The 23036-nt window shown below is 37.8% G+C and overlaps 1 protein-coding gene across 2 annotated transcripts; it reads right to left on the reverse strand.

Moving 5' to 3' along the window:
* Window positions 1-4833: 4833 nt before the first annotated feature.
* LOC103040579 (coiled-coil domain-containing protein 81) lies at window positions 4834-22811 on the reverse strand. Of its 2 annotated transcripts, XM_007254831.4 has the most exons (14): window positions 22560-22811; window positions 21837-21898; window positions 21389-21542; window positions 19788-20044; window positions 17955-18126; window positions 17622-17730; window positions 15377-15485; window positions 14158-14304; window positions 13837-13944; window positions 12973-13142; window positions 11682-11760; window positions 10414-10640; window positions 8209-8334; window positions 4834-5805 (listed from the first exon to the last, which is right to left on the reverse strand). In XM_007254831.4, exons 1-14 carry the CDS (start codon window positions 22636-22638, stop codon window positions 5667-5669), a joined length of 1938 nt encoding a protein of 645 aa, XP_007254893.3. In that variant the 5' UTR covers window positions 22639-22811; the 3' UTR covers window positions 4834-5666. The 2 variants fall into 2 exon arrangements, with proteins under 2 accessions (XP_007254893.3, XP_022530562.2); XM_022674841.2 differs by lacking the exons at window positions 21389-21542; window positions 21837-21898 and having other exon boundaries at window positions 22560-22809.
* Between the last annotated feature and the right edge of the window lie 225 nt (window positions 22812-23036).

Consider the following 23036-nt stretch of genomic DNA (forward strand, 5'->3'; position numbering starts at 1 on the left):
AAAAGTCTTAACTCGCATTGAGCTTCTGTGGCAAAATGTTAAAACTGCTGTTCACAGACACTCTTTATCCAAAGAGCTTGAGCTGTTTTATATTAAAAAATGAGCAAAAATCTTAGTCTTTAGATGCGCAAACTAGTAGTGACATACCCCAAAGCACTTAGGCTACAGTTGAAATTGCAGCAGCGAATAGTGGCTCTAAGTATTGAGTATTGGTGCTAAATACTTTTGCACGTCACACATTTCAGATTTTTATTTGATAAAAATTTTGAAAACCATGTATCATTTTTATTCCACTTCATACATATGCAATACTTTGTACGTTTTGTGTTTGTCTATCACTTTAAATGTCAATAAAATAAATTTAAGTTTGTGGTTGAAAAAAGGTAGAAAAGTTCAAGGTTTGCAAAGTTGCAAGCCACTGTTTAAACTACATTAAACTCTTTAGTTTGAAAGAAGTAAGAGATAAAGTGTTATGGCGCTGTGTGTATGCAGTGGTGCTGCTCTGTGCTGTGATGTGGTTTTAGGGTCCGGGGGATATGTGGAGAGCGAGGCTGGAGGGGGGCCACTGCAGGGCTCAACTCCATCTGCTCCCTATTTGTCCAACAATACTGTTCCCTAGCCAAGGATGATGAGGCAGAAACTCACACACACACACACTGCAATTTTAAATGCCTTATTTTATATCTTCATTTTCTCAGTTTTTCTATGGTTTCAGAGATGCACACACTTACTGTACGGTGTTGTGTGTGTGTATGTCTCCCAGCATACACACAAACACACACTTACACACATTCATTCTGGAGAGGGAGCTGACTGATGTTCCAGAACAATTTATCCCACCACTGTGTGTAAACACCATACTTAACCCCCACATACACTCCCACTCCCTGCTCTCGCTCTCTCTCTCTCACTTTCTTTCTCTCTCTTTTTCTTTCTCCCCGCAACGCTCAGTGTTACTCCCTTCCCAGCTGTCCTTCACTCTCATTTACTCAGAAAAAATACCCTTTTGGGGGAGACAGTAGTGATAGAGTAGTAGAGCATTTACAGTAGAGACACATAGAGTTACATATAGAGGTATTATCAATAGCAAATAAATAACGCACCAACAAGAAGTTGCAATGGAATGAAACTTTGTGTGTGAATGTACATGTAAGTGATTAGCATATTATACAGTACAGGCCAAAAGTTTGGAAACACCTCTTTTTCAACTCGTTTTCTTTATTTTCATGACTATTTACATTGTAGATTCTTACTGAAGGCATCAAAACTATGAATGAACACATGAGGAGTTTTATGTACTTAAGGCAAGGTCAGTGGCTGTCAGTGGCCTTGCCTTGAGTACATAACTCCTTATGTGTTAATTCATAGTTTTGATTAGACATGTTGTAAAGTAACATATGGCGTTGCAAAGACGTTGTAAAAACGTCTTTATTTAAAAACGTTTCCAACTGTTGTCCGTCTCGTTGCCTCCAGGTGTCCCTGGGCTATTAGCCAATTAGAGGTAATTTGTTTGCATGTATGAATATTCATGAGCAAGAGCCGAATTCCTATCGTTCTTCTCCCCCCACTCCTCCGCGGGACTAAAGCAGCGATATACCGGATCACCAGGGCACTTTTTTTCCCCACAAAAAACAGCTCACAGGGCATTCACTCATACTAGAGACCACAAGTAGACTTTTTTTGTCTTTAACTGGGTTCTCTTTTTTCTTATAGGACTTTTGTGAAAATCTGATGATGTTTTATAGACAATTCTGAAAGGTTTACAAACTTTCAAGCACCACTGTAGTTTTCAGGTTGCCACCCATCCCTGATGTTTGTCTCTCTCTCTATTTCTCTGAACACATCTCGTTCTCAGCTGCATAATCTGGTGAAAAGCCAAATTAAAAGTCTCTTGCACACAAGGGCGGTTCATAACACTGCATATTCACTGAGAGGAGCATTTACTTGCACGTTGACATGTCTGTGATTAAGGCTTGGACTATCAATCTCTGTGACGGTGTGAGAAAGCAGATGGCTGCTTGTTTACAGCTAGAGCAGGCAGTTCTATGGACAGATCAGAATGAATTTACACCCCACAAAACCTTCCTAGATCTGCATGTATTGAACTGTAACACCCTTGCTAACTGCACTGTGTATGTCTGGTGAAGCAGGCAGGATCTGATTTTACAGCTACAAGGTTCAGCAGACATGTAGGATTATACAACAGTTAGTTCCAACCTCACAATCTGATTGCTTAAACCAGGGGTGTCCAAACTACGGCCCGTTTCCTTTTTTGGAGCGGCCCGCTAGGTATTTTAGAAATATAATGAAAGTTGGCCCGCTGTTAAGCAGGTTTTTATAATGTGAGATTCAAAGTTTGAACGCTAGGTGTCAGAAACGGGCCAAAGAGTCTAAAAGCGGATTGAGTGCGCATTTCTAGCGCAGAAAAACGGGCAAAAGAGTCTAAAAGCGGAGAGGGTACTCATTTCTAGTGCAGAAAATCGAGCCAAAGAGTCTAAAAGCTGTCTACAGTTTAATATTAAGAAACATCATGAAATTAAACATCAATTTGCAAAATCTTAGTTTACACAACACTGTCAAAGATAAAGACAGTAAGTCAAGTAAAACGGTGTGTAAATGAAATAATCAGGAAAAATGTATTATTTAAAGTGGTATATTTCATTATTTGTTTTATTACAGAGTCTTTGGCCCGTGACTTTAAATATATTTGTCCTTCTGGCCCCCAACAAAAAAAGTTTGGACACCCCTGGCTTAAAGAGTGTTCTAACTGTTATGATATTTGTGATAACAGCATGGCATTCTCACACTAAATCTGTATCACTCCGCGGATGCGTTGCAGAGTAACGACGTATAAACACAAGACATTTTTTAATCAACGCCTCCACCAGCAGCAGCAGCATTAGCTTAGCACAGGCTAGTGCACCCAGCCAAGGCACCCTAACCCGCCCGTGGCACTGGCTCGTCTTTTGGGAAAAAAGAAAGAAAATCCATCAGTCACCTCGGCCGCAGTCTAATAGCCGGAACGGTAACCAGCCAGACTAGGCTAAGCTAAGGTAATGCTAAGCTAAAGCAAGCTACGCTAACCTATGTATATTAGTATTCTGATTGTGTTTTAAATTATGTTAGTTATTGTTATGTTGCCCTTTGTTGCACAATTTGCCCTTTTACTTTGTATTTAAATAGAAGTATACTTTTTTAGTTACTGATTATGCACATTGATTTTGTCTTGCTGCTGTAACAAGTCAATTTCCCCTTTGGGGGATCAATAAAGTCTTATCTCATCTCATCTCATCTAACCCCAGTCCTGCAGGCACAGCTAGCTAACCAACACCACCCAGCAAACATGCAGAAATGCTTGCAAATACACTGCTTTTACATAAAGACCACCCTGCAGAGCAGGAGAAGAGAGATTCAGCATTATTTATTGGTACTAACGTTTACCATCTTCGCTTATTCCAAATTTCAAATTTCAAGCTAACGTTAGTGGTGTTAACCTGTATAAACCATGCGCCGCGTTGCAGTTACAGTCCAGCACTTGTTGTGGAACTACTTTTTGGTGGAAGGCACAGTCCGTTTTAAAGCATATTCATTATCGATTTTTATTTTCTTTATTCATTTTGATAAAAAATGATAATCTGTTGTATAACACACAATCTCTCATGTTCCATTACGTAAGTGTGTAATAGAGTGGAGAGTGAGTGAACACAGTGTTTAAATACTCCAGCAGCTGAGAATGACCCACCACCCAAAAGATACAGTACAAGACATAATATTCTGACTGGATTGTGTAAACAAATACTGTAGTATTCTCAGCACTCAGTGGATTACTTGTGAGATTTAGTAAATTAAGCTTTGTGGACCAATAAAAAAAAACTAAAATAAAATTCAATCCTCATGATTAGCTTGAGCTCTTGGGCGGTGCTGCAGCAGTGCAGTTAAATCCCTTAATGTGATGTCACTCCCAAATAAAAACAATGTGGGGATTTTATGATGCACTCTCTGTAAATGGGTGCAAGCCAGTGGAATGCTTCTTTCGGGGACTTCACTCCACAGCAATAAACCAGATCAACCTTTTGCCAGATGGCTGAGACAGTTGCTTTTCGGTTGCTTCAACAAAATTCCCCAAAACACACTTCATACCTTCAAAACAGCTCATCCCAACACCAAAACATGAGCTGCAAAACAGATTTCGGCTGAAAACCGGCATAAACATGTCCCAAATTATTTACACAACACTGAGTGACATATACACCAGCCAGTTCACACTTGTTTACATGTAGAAGATAAATTTTGTAGCCCAGAAATGCACTCAAAATGCTTAATATGTCATTAATGTAGTACTAATTTCAAATAAAATATTAAAGCTATTGTAAAATTATAATAATAATAATTTCATTTATTAAGGAAAAAAATATATATCCAAACCAACATGGCCCTGTGTGAAAAAGTGTTTACCCCCGAAACCTAATAACTTAGTTGGGTTACCTTTGGCAGCAACAACTGCAATCAAGTTTTAATGGGTGAAAAGCGTGTGGTGGAGGAGCTAGCAGTGACAATACAGGTTCCTGGCTTCTCTGCAGGCACACACACACAGGACACACTCCGTGCAGGGAAGAAGATATGTTTGTTGAGGCAAAAGCACCCACATATCTCACCATTACTGTCCGGATAACTAGGATAGGCACATCAGACCGGCGGCCATGCTATAGCTAGCTCACCATCCCTCACAGAGCTCTACAACTACAACAACATACAGGGATTGGACAACAAAACTGAAACACCTGGTTTTAGACCACAATAATTTATTATTATAGAGTTGAGGTGCACATTAAATTCTGTCGTGATTTGATCAGGTTTTTATGTTTTTTGGATACAATCCGGGTTAGCACCCGAACATCCCTTTCAGACAGCTTCCTCTTACAGCGTCCACAGTTAATCCTGTTGGATGTGGTTGGTCCTTCTTGGTGGTATGCTGACATTACCCTGGATACCGTGGCTCTTGATACATCACAAAGACTTGCTGTCTTGGTCACAGATGCGGCAGCAAGATGTGCACCAACAATTTGTCCTCTTTTGAACTCTGGTATGTCACCCATAATGTTGTGTGCATTGCAATATTTTGAGCAGAACTGTGCTCTTACCCTGCTAACTGAACCTTCACACTCTGCTCTTACTGGTTCAATGTGCAATTAATGAAGATTCACCACCAGGCTGCTCCAATTTAGCCATGAAACCTCCCACACTAAAATTAAAGGTGTTTCAGTTTCATTGTCCAACCCCTGTAGTACAATACATGAAAAAACACTGTTACAAAGTGTTTGCAATAACTGGCAATGAGTCTTTCACATCTTTAAAATGAGCCTAAGATCCTTCTTGAGATATAAACAGAAGATGTCAGATATTTTCACACTAAAAGAGGTTCATTTAGTTGCTTTCACACATTTTATTAACATTTTTTGACATCAGTGTGCTTTTTATTAAACGTGACTGTGATATACCTACACGTTTTATAACAATCATGATATCAGACAATAACAATAAACAAACACAAAGTTTAAATGTGTCAAATATTAAAGTCTTGTTGTTCTAGATTCGCTGTTTTCTGTCAGTTGCTGTCAGTCATGGATTGGTTGATATTTTCTAAGGATCCCTTCACTGTCAGAAGGCTACACCATTAGCCGGGAGCCGGGGATGTAGCGGGACTCCTTCCAGATGTTACTCTCTCCGCAGTTACTGGTCTTCCTCTTGCACTGATGGCAGCGGCGATACTGCTGACACTGGTCTATCAGCAGCCTGCTGCCCGACCTGAGATAAAAGAACATCTTAATGAAACCTCATGAATAATTAATACAGCAGAGTAAAGCACTGTTTGAGCTGTATTTATTTTTTTAGCATAGATTATGTAATAATTGTTACAGCTTGCCTATAATGTCCTATGAATGTCCCTATCTATTCCATCCTTTCTTGACAGTATCAGGAACATGGTGTGGTCAAAGTCAAAGTAAAATAGTTATGACAGGTGTTTTTCATGACTTATCTCACTTATATTTGACAGCTTCTGTAAACAAACTGTACATGAAACATGAGACACATTACAGCTTGTTAAGAAATGGCTGGCAAAGGACTATATTGGAAGCCTTGGCAGCTCACACTGCACTAATTACCTCAATAAATGAATTAGTGCACTACACTATTACTCACCACAGAAGAATTTCAGATATGTACAGGTGTCCATTTGCTTATAAATTTGCTTAGATTTTTGGTAAAAGGCTGTGATCCTCTCAGATATTAAACATGTTACATATGTCATTTATTGCACAACAACTCTTGTATAGTGCCTTTTTTATAATTTTATGTCTAATTTTTCCCATTTTCTCCCTAATTTACACGGCCAATTACCCAACCCACTCATTAGGACCCCCCCATCACTAGTGATGCCCCAACACACCAGGAAGGTGAAGACTAGCACATGCCTCCTCCGATACATGTAAAGTCAGCAACCACCTCTTTTCGAGCTGCTGATGATGCAGCATTGCCGAGTAGCATCACAGCGCACTCGGAGGAAAGCGCAGCGACTCGGTTCACAGATGCCTTGTGCTGAGCGACATCACCCTTTGGAATGATGTGGAGAGAGTGGATGAATTGGCTGATTCTACTTTAGAAGGCGGGACAAAGAAAATGTCATCCTTAAGAGGCTGTATGGAATAAAGGGTCCTCTGCCTATCATTAGAATTAAAACTCTGTTTTAAACCTCCTCTTGTTTTAAAACTGTTTCTCAAATACCACTCAGACCACTTAAGTGAAATGAATCAGCGACTCTGATCTCATTTAAAGTTTCTAAACCGGTTATGCATGTAACCTGACCTTCCACAAGCTAATGCAATCAGGTGTGTTTATATATTCTGCATAAACTGACAGCCGCCCTACTAAAAGAAAAGCATGTTCAGTTTTACTCTAGAACATTGCATAGACTTATGCAGGATCTCTATTCTATGTAAGACGCAGGTACAGCTCTGGAAAAAAATAAAAGAAAACTTAAAAATGATGAAGTTTATTCAATTTTACCAAATTGAAAACCACTGGAATATAATCAAGTGGAAGACGGATGATCAGAAGCCATCAAACCAAACTGAACTGCTTGAATTTTTGCACCAGGAGTGGCATAAAGTTATCCAAAAGCAGTGTGTAAGACTAGTGGAGGAGAACATAACTGGCATAATAACTGTGAATAAAACCAGGGTTATTCCACCAAATATTGATTTCCGAACTTAACTTAATGAATATTAACTTGTTTTCTTTGCATTGAGATCTGAAAGCTCTGCATAGTTTTGTTATTTCAGCCATTTCTCATGTTCCACAAATAAATGGTCTAAATGACAATATTTTTATTTGGAATTTGGGAGAAATGTTGCCTGTACTTTATACAATAAAACAACAATGGTTATTTTACTCAAACATATACCTATAAATAGCAAAATCAGAGAAATTGATTCAGAAATTTCTCTTATTTTTTTCAGAGCTGTATATGTTCCCTATAGACAGTTTAAAATAATGAGTTGTTATGAGTTGTGAAGACTATTAGCCCTGTTTAAAACAGCGTTTGCTATACTAACTGACTAATGTCTAGGGAATATTTTCTGTTAGTTTTTTTTTTCAGGATAACTGCTGTGGGAATTAGATTGCATTCAGTGACAAGAGCATTACTGCATCCATAAATCCTCAACTCATCTGAAAGTACTAGATGAGGTTCTATGCCCTTACTCCCCTTAACTGTGGAGTAAATTTTGAAAAAAGGCAGACATGTTGGTTTTAGACTAATCATTACAAATATGTAAGGTTAACCATAAATCATTTGGAATGTCTACATAATATATTATGAACATCTCAATTTCCTAATTGATCATTTCAGTCCATTCACCCCATCACACTACTACTAATATATTGCCATCTACAGGATATATTTGAAATTGCAGTGATAAACATATTTAACATCTTCATTAAATAAAGAATGGTAAATGTTACTGTGTATATTGATGATTTTTGAAGCCTGTTAAAAGCTATTTAGGTCAGCCATACTACTTTTATCCTTTAATAATAACATTACAGTACACTGAATGATTGTACCTAGCGTGAGGTTTTGTTTCTGCATCACTGCTTTTCTCAGCATCATTAAAATCTTTCTACTGTCTGTCCGCCTGTCTGTCTTACCTGATGAAATCTCTCTCCTCTTGGTCTCGGTGGTGTTTCAGATCAGCACTGCGGGTCCATGTGTCCTCCAGGGAGGCTCGCACGTTCCGTAACTTCTCGTACCTGGAGATCCTGTCTGCTATCAGTCTGTAAAACAGTAAAGAAGATGGGAGATGGGATAAAGATGAGCTCATATGACTATTACAGGCTTTCATACATTTTGGTGTGTACTCCAAACCATCAGAATTTCCCCCAACATAAAAAGTGTTTTTCTGCCACTATATTTGTACTTAAAATGCATGTATTTACTGAATTTCACATTTGTGTTTCACTTTATTATTGCTTTTTTTTTTGTTATTGACTCCTAATTAGTTTTACTCTATAAGGCATTTTAAGCTGTGCTTTATCAATCAATTAATCAATAAATCAATCAATCTTTTTTTTTTCCCTCTGGTTTATCCAAACTTTTAATGTAGCTAAACATTATATATAAGGCCCTATTTTACACCCTGTGCAAAATAGGGTGCACTGCGATGCTTATTGCTATCTTACACCCCATAAACAGTCAATTTACACACCTTGCGTCGTTAAAATAGCACTGGAGCTTCCAAATATATCTATGCCAATGAGCGTGGTGGTCTGAACATTAAGTGTGTAACCAGGTAAATAAGTGTGTGCCAGGTAAAGTTCTGCCTTTTTGCTATCTTGGCAACAGAAAACACAGGAGTGCCACTGACGAAATACAACCTAAACAGACGTCTACAGTCAGATGTTTATTACTGTCTTAGCAATGCAGTAGCTCTGTTTATGCTCAGAATAAAATAATATTGCTGTTTCCGCTGTTCACGCAGGTCAGCTTCCTCTGCGCCACTTAAATACCAATCCGTCAAAGTCAGAGTGCACCTGGCTCTTAAAGAAAGGGAATGTGAGGCAAGGGATACACTGATTGGTTTATTTCACGTTGCGCCCAAAACACACCAATGATTAATTAAAATAATTAGTCTATGCCTTTTATGTGTTTCAAGCTGCTCAACACATACTTTTCCTGTTGTTACGATAGCAAAGACACACCGACCCTCTCTAACCCAAGCTGCATAGTGTGCGATTGATTGATGGCTTGCCTATAAATCTCTAAAACAGGGCGACAGTTTAAAAAAGGTAAAACTTTAAAGGTGGATGATTTGTTGCAAATAATTGAAACTGACACTTAAAACCTCTAGCCTCTTACAGGATCTTGCCCACATTAGTAATTTTATTCTTTTTAAGACCTTTTGTTTTTAAAGGTAATGCAAAAACCTAAATGAGAGAAGAAAAACTTCTAATAGCTAACTAATAGCACTATATTTTTTATATATATATATATTTTTTTTTTTATAAGGGCCTTTGTATTGCACAAGCTAAAACATTATACACGAAGGTTTTAGGCCTTTCATCTCAATAAATCTGCATAAAAATGCTTTGCTTTTCCAAAAAATCAGCTACGACCTCAGACTGAAGTGAACAAAACTATTTCCTATTCAGCTATTAGCTCATTCATCATGTCTGACTTCCTAAAAACACAGAATCCTGATATGAACAGTAATGACAGCTCCCTCCAAACATATTCAACCAGACTGCTTTCACACCTGGAGCTGTATGCAGATATCAGGTTCAGATAACAAGAAGCACATTGTAGCATGTGCATTGATCCTGGCTCTACACCGTGTTCTCATTGGCTGGAGAATTCGCTTCCCTTAGTTAATGCAAACGAACACCTTCCAAGAATACATCAACGCTGCCGGCTTCCAGGAAGTGAGCATTTTAAGGTGGGACTGCTTATGTTTTAGACGGACTTGCCAGAAGTTAATTCTGAATGCACACAGCCTGGAACACATTTATTTTCACCATGGCTACATCCTGAAATTTAAAAAACTCAATATCTCAATATAACGTGAGCCAGGAGAACAGCCTGATCCGATCACGTTCCACGGAGAACGTGCAGTGTTTGCAGCTGCATATGGCATTACAATGCTTTTCTTGTTCTGAATAATAAATGTAAACAAAGATGACATGTTATTGGACTGGTTTATATACTTTTTAGCACTAAAAACAACAGGACCTATGTGTTTTATTGCTTTCTGTGTGAAAAATGAAAATGAAAAATGCAGACTTCTTAGATGACTGACTAAACGAAGGGCACTAGGAATTGTTCTAGTTGTGTCTCTTCATTTCTCTGCATTTACTCACTCTTTGCGGCTGCAGTGCAGCATGTCCCTTTCCTTCCTCTGCACCTCGAGCCGATTAAAAAGAGCCTCTTTCCTCTTGGTGTTAGCTGTGCTCAGCTGCTCCTGGTACAGTTTTCTGGCTCTCTGCTTCTGCTCTGCTAATGCTGATGGAGCTCTGTCCCGTACCCCAAACACAGGGCCGTCTGAGTCAGGCTGCCGAGCGGGGATCCCTGTGGCCCGCTGCTCCAGCTGAAGAGTGCATGTGGATAGACAGACACTTGTATAGATATATACATGCACACCTTTACATTTACGTATATATTACATATACTACAAAAGTTTTAGAATACCCCAAATTATGACAGTTTTACTGAGATTTAAGCAGATAAACTCCAGTAAAAACTACATCAAATTGCACTAAGATAAGCTGTAGGGTTTCACCAAAGCTTTCAAGAAAAAAATAATGTGTTAAAAGCTCATTAGTAAAAAGTAAAAAGTGCACATCACACACCCCTACGTGAAAATAATATGTGATATTTTGCAATAATTTAAAATATGTGTTTGTAAAGGTCTAATATTATACTAGCCTGCATTTCTTAAAGGATAATAATTGGTTACTCAATATATTAATGAAATCTAATCTATAAATATTTACAGCATTTTTAATGTACTTGAAAGAAGCAAAAACATTAAAATCACCAGTGTAAATATCAAACAGTACACATTTGTGACCTACCTAATTGTCTTAAGCTTTTAAAAATAGGAATTTAAATGTCAATATAAGAGTCACAATTAGACTGTAAAAATGGCATTATATTTATATTTGTGGTGTCAATCACTTAAAAATGTATTGTATTAATCACCACAATATTCTGTGATAAATTATAATTAAATAAATAATAAATAAATTATTTTTTAAAATGCTTATTGCTTATATATTGTTTGGGAGGGAGACAGTAATAGTGTAGTGTGGTTTAGGCCTGGCAGACTGGAGTTTTTACTGTATTATAATATCTTAGGGCAGCTTTAATGCGAAGACATTTTAATGGAGGAAATAAACTAAAATATTGTGATAAGTACTGTGCATTATGAAAATGTCTATAAATATCATGATTTAATATATTTTTCTACCATATCACGCAGTGTCAACTGTTAAGTGTTAAATCCAATAACACAGTGCTCTCTTAAATGTGCTACAAAAACGTTCTTTGTGTGATGATGAAGAAGTATTATTTCTGGTAACACTTCACAAACTATTAAACATATTTATCATTACTTTCATCTCCTTACTTGTGCGCTCAGGGCCTTCTGATAGCTCTTGATGTTCTCCTTCTTCTGATGAATTTCCTGAGATCTCTGTTTAGCAATCCTGAGGAAAACATTTACTGCATTTGTTAGATCATGAGTCATCGCCAAGTTAGATAATATTAGGGCTGCAACAACAAATGAATTAAAACCGATTATTAAAAAAATTAATAATCGATTAGTTATGTCTTTGTAATTAATAATATAAATACAGTTGCTACTCCCTTATGTGGAGTGGTAAGCCAACCAAAGCTGTGGAAGAAAAGCACTATTTAACTGTAGCCATGGGTGAAGGAGAATCACAGTCAATACATAGTAACTCTATCTATCTATCTATCTATCTATCTATCTATCTATCTATCTATCTATCTATCTATCTATCTATCTATCTATCTATCTATCTATCTATCTATCTATCTATCTATCTATCTATGAAGACCACATACTAAATGGTAGGCACTAGATACTAAGTGGTGAGCACCACATACTAACTGGTGAGCACCAGATACTGGTTAGATCTTTGCAAAAGCAGCCTACATTAGATCACAAATGGCTAGCTAAATAAATATGGTTCTAATGAGTGTCTAAACAGATACAGATTACATTAAAGAGGCTTCCCAGGAGTGTTGAGTGTCTCATTTCAGAAAAAATAAAATGATTTAGATTAAAATCAGACACAAAAACTATAGTGCACAGGGTACGGGTATGTTACTTTAATTTTAAACATCTTTTCAGCAGACTTTTTTTTTTTTTTTTTTTTTTACATATTTTTAACAAACATTCCTCCCACACCTACATTCTCAATTATCTTCCTTCACCACAAGCAGGAAGCTACTCAAAACTCAATATCTGATCATATGAGGCATCTGATCGCCCTACTCTGGACCATGACCAGGTTCCTTCATTTAATTTTTTACCTGCTCAGGATAAATCAAGAGTGGGACATCACTTGTCTTATCGTATCTTCTATTATTATTTGGTAACATTATTATCTGATACACATACAGACAGTAGTAGTCTAGCACCTCACCTCTTTCTCACTCCAGTTTAAACAGTGGCAGTGGCAGCAGCCTAAAGATTAGCTTAAATAAAAATAAACTTAATGAAATTCTGTTTAATAATATAGTTTCTCGAATTCGAAACTTATCAGAGACGCGATAATAAAATACACAACTTTCTGATTGCACTTTTAGAGGTGCTCGGACTCATTTTAGGGGGACTTGAGCTGCACCTAGTGATGCATATGCCTGCATCTGGGTTCAGAGTTCATACTTACTCGTCTGCGAGCTGGATCTGGTGCAGCCGGTCAATGAGCTCGTGGTTTCGTTTGCTCTGTGTGTTCTGCTGCCTCCTGTAGGCTGCCTGCTCCAACAGTTCCTGCATGTAGCGCTTCTGCTTAAGGAGCATGGGAGGGGTGACTGGGCGTCCATGGAAGATATATGAGCCCTAAAAAGTATGATTGTGTTGCATTATTATTTAAGGAAGACAACTGAGTAAAAAGGAAGAACAGCTTATGCAGTGGAGGCATTTGAATTAAACAGAGTACAAAACTAGCCATCATTATAGGGCCCTGTGAGAAGCATGCCAAACCCAGCTATAGAACCCACAACCCTGTCATCAATAACATACTGTATCAATAAATCATTTTCTAAACGCACACTCCAGTGCATTATTCCAAAACGACAATGCTTGTCCACATACTGCTGCCATCTTAAGAGCTTGCCTTAAAGACACAGATAATATGCCATGGTCAGCCACATTGCCAGATGTCTCCCCGATTTAAAATGCGTGGGATGCTATTGGACATCCTAACGGCACCACACCCCTACCCTAAGAACTGAGTGAATATTCAAGCTACGTGTGATGTATTAAAGCAGGACACCATTAGGAACCTCTACAACTCCATGCCGAGACATATGCTGAGTGCAAGCTTCAAGGGTCCACACATTTGACATTATCGATATCCACAGTATACTCATTAAAATCATATTGTGCACCACAAAAACAAAATATACAATGATTTGATAAAACACTGCCATATTACCAACCAAAATATAGAAGTGTGTAACTACAGTATTTAATAAATCAGATCAGAAATATAGCCACCAGAAAAAAAAGTGTGTGTCACTGTGACACTTACGTCAAACTGGGAGGGCCTGGCTGACTTCTTTGCTTTTAATGCTTCAGCAATCTCAAGATTAAATGCTGCAGTCTTCTTGTTGTATTCTCGATCCTCCTCTTGTTGGATCTGTTAAGCACAGACTGAATCCTCTCATCAGGTATTCAATTTATATTTATTTGCAATGAAATTCATATTTTTTAATAGAGTGTTTTTTTACCACAACGCAGGTTTACACTTGTCAATAAAATACATTTCCAGTGTGATCAAAAGCGATCTGATTTTACTCTTCCTCATAAAAAACAACTTGCCAGGTTACAGTGTAGTAAATACAACTCTGACCTGCTCCATCTTCAGAAACTGCTCGTCCTTGTGTTGTTCGGCGAGCAATAGGACCTTTTCCTCCTCCTTTTCTGCTTTCATTTTCTCCTCCGTCAGATACAGGGGTATATTACGCTGTGTTCGCTGCATACACAGGTAGCACAGCTCCTGCACAGTTACACACATGCAAGGAATTACCATCAGTACAATATAATGCAATGGATATGATATATTAATAATCTATATAACTAATATAAGAAAGGATTGTGAACACATGCTCATCGAATTATTCCTTAAAAATAAAGGGCACTAAAAGTCTCTTCAGGACAACTTGGAACATCTCTGTGAGGACTTGATTGCTTTCAGACACAAGAGCATTAATGATGATCCTGTTAAATGATATTTATAACTAATTCCAAAAGTACTGAATGAAGCTCCATGACTCAAAAACATATATAATATGTCCATATGCTTGTGGACCTACAGGTGCAAAAAAATAGAATACCATTGAAAAGTTACTTTATTTCCTTTAGGTATAACTCATATTATATAGATGTATCACACACAAAGTGATCTATTTTAGGTCTTTATTTATTTTATTGTTGATGATTATGGCTTACAGCCAATGAAAAAATCAGTATCACAGAAATTCAAATATTCTATAAGACTAATTGGTACTTTTGGCAGTGCGGGCAGTGTGCCAAATCCTGCTGGAAAATGAAATCCGCATCTTCATAAAAAGTTGTCAGCAGAGGGAAGCTGTAGTGCTGTAAGATTTTCTGGGCAAAACACTTATTTTAGACTTGATAAAACACAGTGGATCACCACCAGCAGATGACATGTCTCTCCAAACCATCACTGATCATCAGTAAATTTTACATTTCATTTGGAAATCAAGGGAGCAGAGTCTGGAGGAAGAGTGGAGAGACACACAGTCCAAACTGCTTGAGGTCTAGTGTGAAGTTTCCACAATCAGTGATGGTTTGGAGATATAATTAACAAAGCTATTTTAAGTTGAATGCATTGCTGACACAGATGTTCAAATATTTTTCTGTACCTGTAAAGAAGTACTGCCTATAGAATATGACAGTCAATAGAATAGGAGTGCAGGCATGGGCTGTTTTATGAAATAATGCCCAAACCAGAGGTCCACCAACCATACCATAGCCCTACCTGAGCTGAAGTGAGTGTGCTAGAACATATGCTTATATAATAATAATAATAATAATCTAAGGCTTACCTGTCCAGCTCGAGTGTGGTTTAGGCAGGTTGGAGTGGCAGAGGGATCCTCTACCTTTACTTCCACTTGTTTAACAGCGCTCTCTGGTGGCTGAGAGAATTCAGCATGCCTACATTTGGGGGAGATTTTTTGTTAGGCTATGCACCACTTGGACATCAATTAGGTCAATAGACATGGTTATTGAACACATGGATATGTAAATTTATTTTTTGTATTTGCTACCTAATATGATATATGAATTAGGCATCTGTAGATATACAGAATAAATGCTCTATGTCTTCCTATTACAAAAGTCGTTGACTGACTGTATGCAACATCGCAGCGTAGAACAACACTACACATCAAAACTACACTACCGGCCAAAGGTTTTAGAAAAACACTATTTTTTACCTTAAGGGGGAAAAAATCTAAAAACTTGAAGAGTAATTTTAGTACTGTGACAAATGTTTTTTATACAAATATATTATTTAAAAAAGAGGGGTGATCAATACATTGGATAACTGTTTACAGCTGGTAAAAAGCAAAGGAAATAAACTGGGAATTTGGGAATGGATTAAAAAAAATGGCAATTTACAAAGCTTTTATCTATAGTAAAGTAAAGTTTTGTAACTGATTATGTTATGTAACACAATACTGATTTTAATAAGTTTACGTGTAGAGACTGGTATCAGACAGTGGTTCGTGTAGTGCTGTGTTTAAAGCCTGCCCACTAGATCTAGTTTAGAAGCCAGTCAGACAGTACATCTCCCACTGAGTGGTAATCTAAATCCATTCAGAGGCTCAGCTGGGCGAACAGTGGTGAATGGCCCTCTAATTCCCAGCATGTATAATGCAGCCGAGAGTGGAACCCAGTCTGCTTTCCACTCTGATATAGAAGAGTGCTGACAGACAGCAGTCCTCTGCAGGGTTTTGGCTTTCACTGGCAGAGCAAGGCTGCATTATATTGTAATGTAAAATGTTTGCATTCTGATCATAGTGTCACATACTGCAACATGCAATGTGCTTGGCAATATATTTATAAAACACAAAAACTAGGCATATACTGTATATAAGGATGAGCAAACAACACACTGTGCAACCCTGTGAAGCAGAGTTAGTACTGTATATGTGTGCTAATGTTTGCAGTTTGCACAATCTCACATATTACAGTGGTTCTCGGTCAGTTTAAAGGCAATCTCTATAGACAGCTTAGGTTACACAGGCCTTGGTTGACTCAGCAGGGGGTCTAGTCTACCCACACCAGGTTGATTTGATGACAGGTGAATGCCAGCCCACACACAAAGCTTGCATGAGTGATGTAGATGCCTAAGGGCTGTAATATAAACTCTAGTGAACCTATGCTCTGGCTTATAATCATACTCCTATTGCTGACATTTGGAACTTTGGGCCTGGTAGCCTTAGGCTCTTGCATGACTCCTCCAGAGCAACCCGTTCTGTTAACAATGCTATTCTATGAAGATTATACAAGCTTATTGCTTTAGGGTTCACCCATGACAGTGGCTGGTGCTAATCAACCCTTTGTGTAGTCTTAACCCTGTACATTGTGTATATGTTCCTCTTGTACTAAAGGTCATACATGAGCCAAAGACAATGCATGTACTATGTCCTAGTAGTATGCAGCTTTCATAGAAATATAATGTTGGGGTTATTCTAGGAAAAGTTTTTTTTTCGCAGCTGTTAAACATGGTGGTGGGTGATTTTTGACTCATATGACTACACAAACAAAAATGCTGTGTAGTCCAAGACTAGATTTAATCCCTGTGTGGGAAACTTCCCAATAGTGTATAAGGACAGATATCCCAACTGATTTCCCAAATCGATTCAATTTTTGATACATGAGGGATCAATTTAGTTGATATTGATTCATTTAGAGATTTTTTTTGTTACTATTCCCAAAAAAAACTTTTGCTTGTAAAATTTTTTGTTTGTTGCTAAAAGCTGTTAAATGTGCTCCTGTATCAACTCAAACTTAGCTCTACCTGCGACCTCCAGCCTACTAACTACAATACCCAGAATGCACCTCACACTGACATCCATTCTTCACAGGATCACATGACACTGCACACTTCACCACTAGGAAGTCAATCACCGGAATATTGATTTCACCTGTTCCACCCATGATATATACACCCTCACCTCAATCACTCGTTGCCATGTTTAACAGGTGCGAAAAAAACAGGTTTTGTTTGTATATAAAAAAAAAGTATTTTATATCCAATTAACACGTCTATAGGCTTTAATGTACCTTTCCACTCTGTCTTGCTGTGCCTTGGCCTCTGGATCATCTGTTGAGCTGACTGCATTTGTTTTAGCTACAAATAGCCTGGACTTGGGTTGTGCTACAAATTGGACCTCTGAAACACAAACGCACCCAAAACATACACACACACACACACGCCAAAAAAGTCTAAAGGTTAGTTTCTCTAATATCTCAGACTTAAATTCAGCCAATTTGTGTACTTTACAGCTGCTGAAGTTGACTCATGCATAGAAGGTTCTTTTTCAGTCCAGGAAAAACATCAATTAGGGCCACAGAGACTAGCCTTTAATGGAACAAATACTGTGTGTAATTAATCACCTTTTCCTTCTCCATTATGAGGTTTGGCAACTGGGTCCGAACCCTCATCTTCCTTAGCATCTCTTGGTGACTCTCCTGGGGAGATTTTGGGAAGCAGGATGGCATTGCTGGTCATGGGTCGCTGGAGATGGGAGAGTTTCCCAGAAACTACAGAGCTGCTCGTTCCAGGTCTCTGCAAAACAACCCCAATGTTTTTACTGAGGAACAAATTAGGATGTCAGATTTTAATCTGCTCTCTTTTTTAGCTTTTGATTTGCCAGGTGTTAAGCTTCAGATCCAGAGTATGCTTTATAACAAATAAGATATTACAAAGGAAACTGTATTAGGACTTTATTAAGTTTTGACCAGGTCAAAGTTTCTGACACTGTAAACAGCTAGGCTAGAAAAAATTACCTGATTAAAATTATAGGAGTTGAAAACATGTGTTCTTGGAAAGGAGACATACTTTCTTTGTGTATTCCTCCTGGTAAAAGATCATTTGTAATTTTTGATTCTCTAATCAGTTGTGTAGTGTGCAAACCTGAATGACTGAAATGTTCCCAATTTAGAGACGACATATAGTGTATTAAAAAAAAAAAAAACATTTTGTTCATTACCATCATTTCTGTTAACTATAATTCCTTAATTATAAAAAAAATGAATCTGAAGAAAATGACTCCTGCGAATCATTTATGTTCATTTGGGTGCTAGTCAGCTGCTTTGAGAAGCCCATGGCTGCTGATTGTTGGTACCAGAGACTGTAAAAAAGATGGCTGCCGTGTCTCGTTTCCATTCATTTAATGAAAATGAAGCCAAAATCTTCCGTCATGTTGGTGATCCTGAAACCCGAGTCTGCGCAGTAGAGACCAGAGGAGGGAGAAAGACTGTGCAGAGTCACAGCCTGTGGTCCCGCCCATACAGTCATTGGTCCCACCCCAGGTAGGTGTAACCCAACCCTTTTACAATAACCACACCTTTTTTGAATAGAGCTGAATAACGTTAAAAAAACAAATTCTGTAGGGATATAAACATTTGACAATATAAGCAGAGGTTACACTAGCTGTTGCATTTAAATAATGGAGGTAGAATAACAGTATATTGGAAAAAACGTGATTGAAAGTTGTCTGTTTTGCAATTGAAACCTATGGGAATGGGTGGGGTTACACAGCTTTCTGCAACCGAACAGCAGGGGGCGCCCGACCTGTGGGGGCTTCATTTTTGAGAGACAATGCTCTGTCCAGCTATACACAGTCTATGGTTGGTACAAAATTTGAGATGCCTGAGTTTGAGATGTTAAGTATTTATAAAATTGGCATCATCTAGCCTTTCCTAATGATAAATCTGAACAAGCCATAACCGTAATAAGTTAATTATAGTTTTAGACCATGAGAAAAAGGTCTAAAAAAGTCTAGGCTGTACTTAAGATATGACAAGTCCTTTGCAAGACTAGTCACACATATGGAACGGTCTAATGAGGTTTTGTGATGATGTCATGAACATCACAGCATGATGACTCTGAGGTGCAAAACCTTTTAAAAGGAACTCTGCTCTGGAAACTTTATTTTCTGTCATTTTAGTCCACTTTTCTTGCATTCACATTATATGTGCACAGTAAATAGTGGGCAAATGAAAGCCTTGAAGGATACATCAGTTGCATCCTTCCAAACACTGTATATCAAAAACATGCAGTTGACCAATTACAAAAAATGGAGGATTGGGATTTGTGACCTTTTTGCTGTTGCACAAAATTATATATAGACATGTGAAATGCATATGAAATTTGAATAATCTCTAAGACATTACTCAACCACAAACTAAACTATATCATATCTCAGACGCATGTATGCAACTTACATTGGTCATGGCCCACAAGAGTTTTCCAGTGCCATCCATAGAGGTGATGAAGTCTTTGTAGAACTTCATCTTGACGTTGCCGTGGTGGAAGAAGAGGATGCCGATGCCTCTGAAGGTGAAGAAGCAGGAGCGATGGGGGGAAATGGAACGGTACAGCAGGAGAAGTGTGTCATGGATGCAGCCCTCCACCACGTCCCGGTCAAATGGGCTCTCCACAGACAGAGCAGTGAAGTTGAGTGGCACCACTGGAATGTCCCCTGCAAGGCCATTAAACGCTGCACAGTTAGAATGCTCACAGAGACACCTACTGGCAGTCACACAATCAGTCTCAGGCTTAAACCCTTTACATGACAGGGTTTCATGTTCCCTATTGTTTAACACACAAATGTAAAGAACCTACTCAGCACTTAAACAATGACGGGTTCTTCTTGTTTTGAACAATTTAAACTCTATATGGTTTTAAATGTCTGAATCCCATATAGCTTAATGGACATAGACAGACAATGATCAGGTTAGAATTGATTAAGTATTTAGCTATTTAAATCTAAAAACAACAAAGTTTTGACACTTGTCTTGCATTTATAGATTATGAAGGGATGTCCCTATATTATATTATAATTTAGAGGATCAGCCGATAACAGTCTGAACTTTACTGATATGTTTATATAAAAAAGCATGGTGCTCTTAACATTGTGGTTGGTGTTCCTAACATCTTACTGTATTTTCCGCACTATCAAGCGCACTTAAAATCCTTTAAATTTCACCGAAAAAATGGTCAGTGTGTCTTTTAATCCAGTGCACCTTATGTATGAATTTTACCATTCTGGTTGTAAGGAGCAGAAAAAACACAACAGCGGTTCAGTTTAGTTCTCCTGCACCGGGACTGAAATAGCATTAGCATTAGCCGTTAAACACGCTAGCTCTTTCACTGTTCAGAAGTGAGTTTCGGCCTGTAGTCTGCGTGTTTACCATGTTAAAACAATCTATGTGAGACGAACCACTAGCTAATATCTCCCTGGTTTAACAGAACACTCAGGGTCTATCAGTGTAGCGCTGTCGGGCGGCATTAGCTGCTAAACGCTAGGGGTTAGCTACTAATGCTAATGCTCCAGCCAAACAGTTATCAGGAGAGAAATCTGTGTAAATTAACATCCAATGCTTGTTTGAAAGTGTTTAAGAATTACACTTTTGTTTACTTAATTTATATTCGCCTTACTTAACTCACCACCACCCAGTGGCGAGACCTGCTGAATTAGAATTTCCTTATTGTGTTGCTTAAAATGCTCCTTATAATCCAGTGCGCCTTATGTATGAAAATAGACCAGAAAATAGACGTTTTAGTAGCAAAAACTAGCAAAATAAAAAAAAAAAAAAAAAAATCTGGTGCATTTTTAATTTGAAAAAAAAAAAAAAAAATATATATATATATATATATATATATATATATATATATATATATATATATATATATATATATATATACATATAGTAATATGTAAATACTTATAGTAGAATTGGTATAAAAACTTTAAATCTGGCCTTATTGGTACCATACAGAAGGTGAACTAACACTTAAGATTCGGCACAAGAAGTGAACTCACCTGCAGCAAGAGCTTTGGTGTGTTTGAGGCCATGAGTTTGGCAAAGTCTCTCAGACAGCTGGAAGATCGGCCGCTGAATGAGAACATACTTGCTGCCCACATCCAGCTTCAGCTGAGAGAATGTGAATGTTCCCAGACCAGAAATGCACACCGCCTAAATCACATGAGGCCTGATTACAGTGAAGCCAAGAGGTGTCTACTTTAAAGAATCTAAAATATAAAACACATTCTGGTTTGTTTAACATGTCTTGGTTTAATAATAATTCCATACGGTTATCATCTTTAGTATTAATCTAGAACGCAATCCTACACAGTAGTTAATGTAAGGTCCAAAGAGATTTGTTTTATACAACTGGGCTTGTATAAATGAGGGAACCTGTAGTTTCTATGTCAGTATAAGTCTATAAGTTTCATGTTTTGCTCAGCAATGCCCACAGTGTTAGCTCACCTTTTGCAAGGCCATCTGTCGCTCAATAAAAGACGCCACGTTTGCCCAAATATGATCCACATCTGTGGAGGAACAATGCACACACTTCACTATGACCATTTTTCCTTCTTTATCAATCAAGTAAAGATTTAATTTTTATTTTTCCTGAAATTTAGATTGTGATTGTAAATTAGAAAAATGAAGTAAAAAAACATTTTACGGTTATTATTATATGAGTTTCTTTGATTTTACCAATTGAAACCCTCTGGAATATAATCATGAGGAAGATGAAAATCACAAGCCATCCCAACTGCTTGACTTTTTTGCACCAGGAGTGGCTTTAAGTTATCCAAAAGCAGTGTGTAAGACTGGTGGAGGGAAACATGCCAAGATGCATAAAAACTGAGATTTAAAACCAGGGTTATTCCACAGAATATTGATTTCTGAACTCTTAAAACCTTATGAATTTTAACTTGTTTTCTTTGCATCATTTGAGGTCTCATTTTTTGCAAATGAATGCTCTAAATGACAATATTTTTATTTGGAATTTGGGAGAAACATTGTCCGTAGTTTACAGAATAAAACAAGTATGTTAATTTTACTCAAACATATACTTATAAATAGCAAAATCAGATAAACTGATTCAGAAACTGAAGTGGTCTCTTATTTTGTTCCCCAGCGTTGTATAATAAAAGGAAAAGAGAGATAATAAAAGTGTAAGAAAATAAACAGATATAAGTTGACCGTGTTTGTTGAGCTGGGAGAGAGTGGGTAAGCCGCTCCGCTCGGTCTCCAACTCCAGGGCCTGAAGAATATCAGTCATCAGGAGAAAGAGCCCAGATTTACAGCTTTATACAAAGTTTCTAAACTAACTAGTTAGCTTAGCTTAGCTATCTAAAGTTTTAACAGAGCTAATGACGCTAATTCACTCCAGCCTCCTCCAGTCTGCTCGGTTTCTGTGTATAAATCTCTGCAGGCTGTGGTCTGGAGCTCCAGCTGTAAATAGCAGTTGGTTGCTAAGGGGAGGAGAGCCACACCATTCAACTCAAGAGCCCAGCACAGCTAAACTTCCACTCTAAAAAGATCAGCCAGAACTTTAACTACTGCTTTACAGCAGGTTAAACTCATCCACACTCATGTTAAATCCACTCAGTCTCCAGTTGTTGTGCTTGAACAAACAAAATTTTGTACCAGACAAAAGTTTGGACACATCTTTTCACC

This window comes from Astyanax mexicanus, chromosome 21 (genome assembly GCF_023375975.1).
Source record: "Astyanax mexicanus isolate ESR-SI-001 chromosome 21, AstMex3_surface, whole genome shotgun sequence".
In the NCBI taxonomy this organism is placed as follows: Eukaryota; Metazoa; Chordata; class Actinopteri; order Characiformes; family Acestrorhamphidae; genus Astyanax; species Astyanax mexicanus.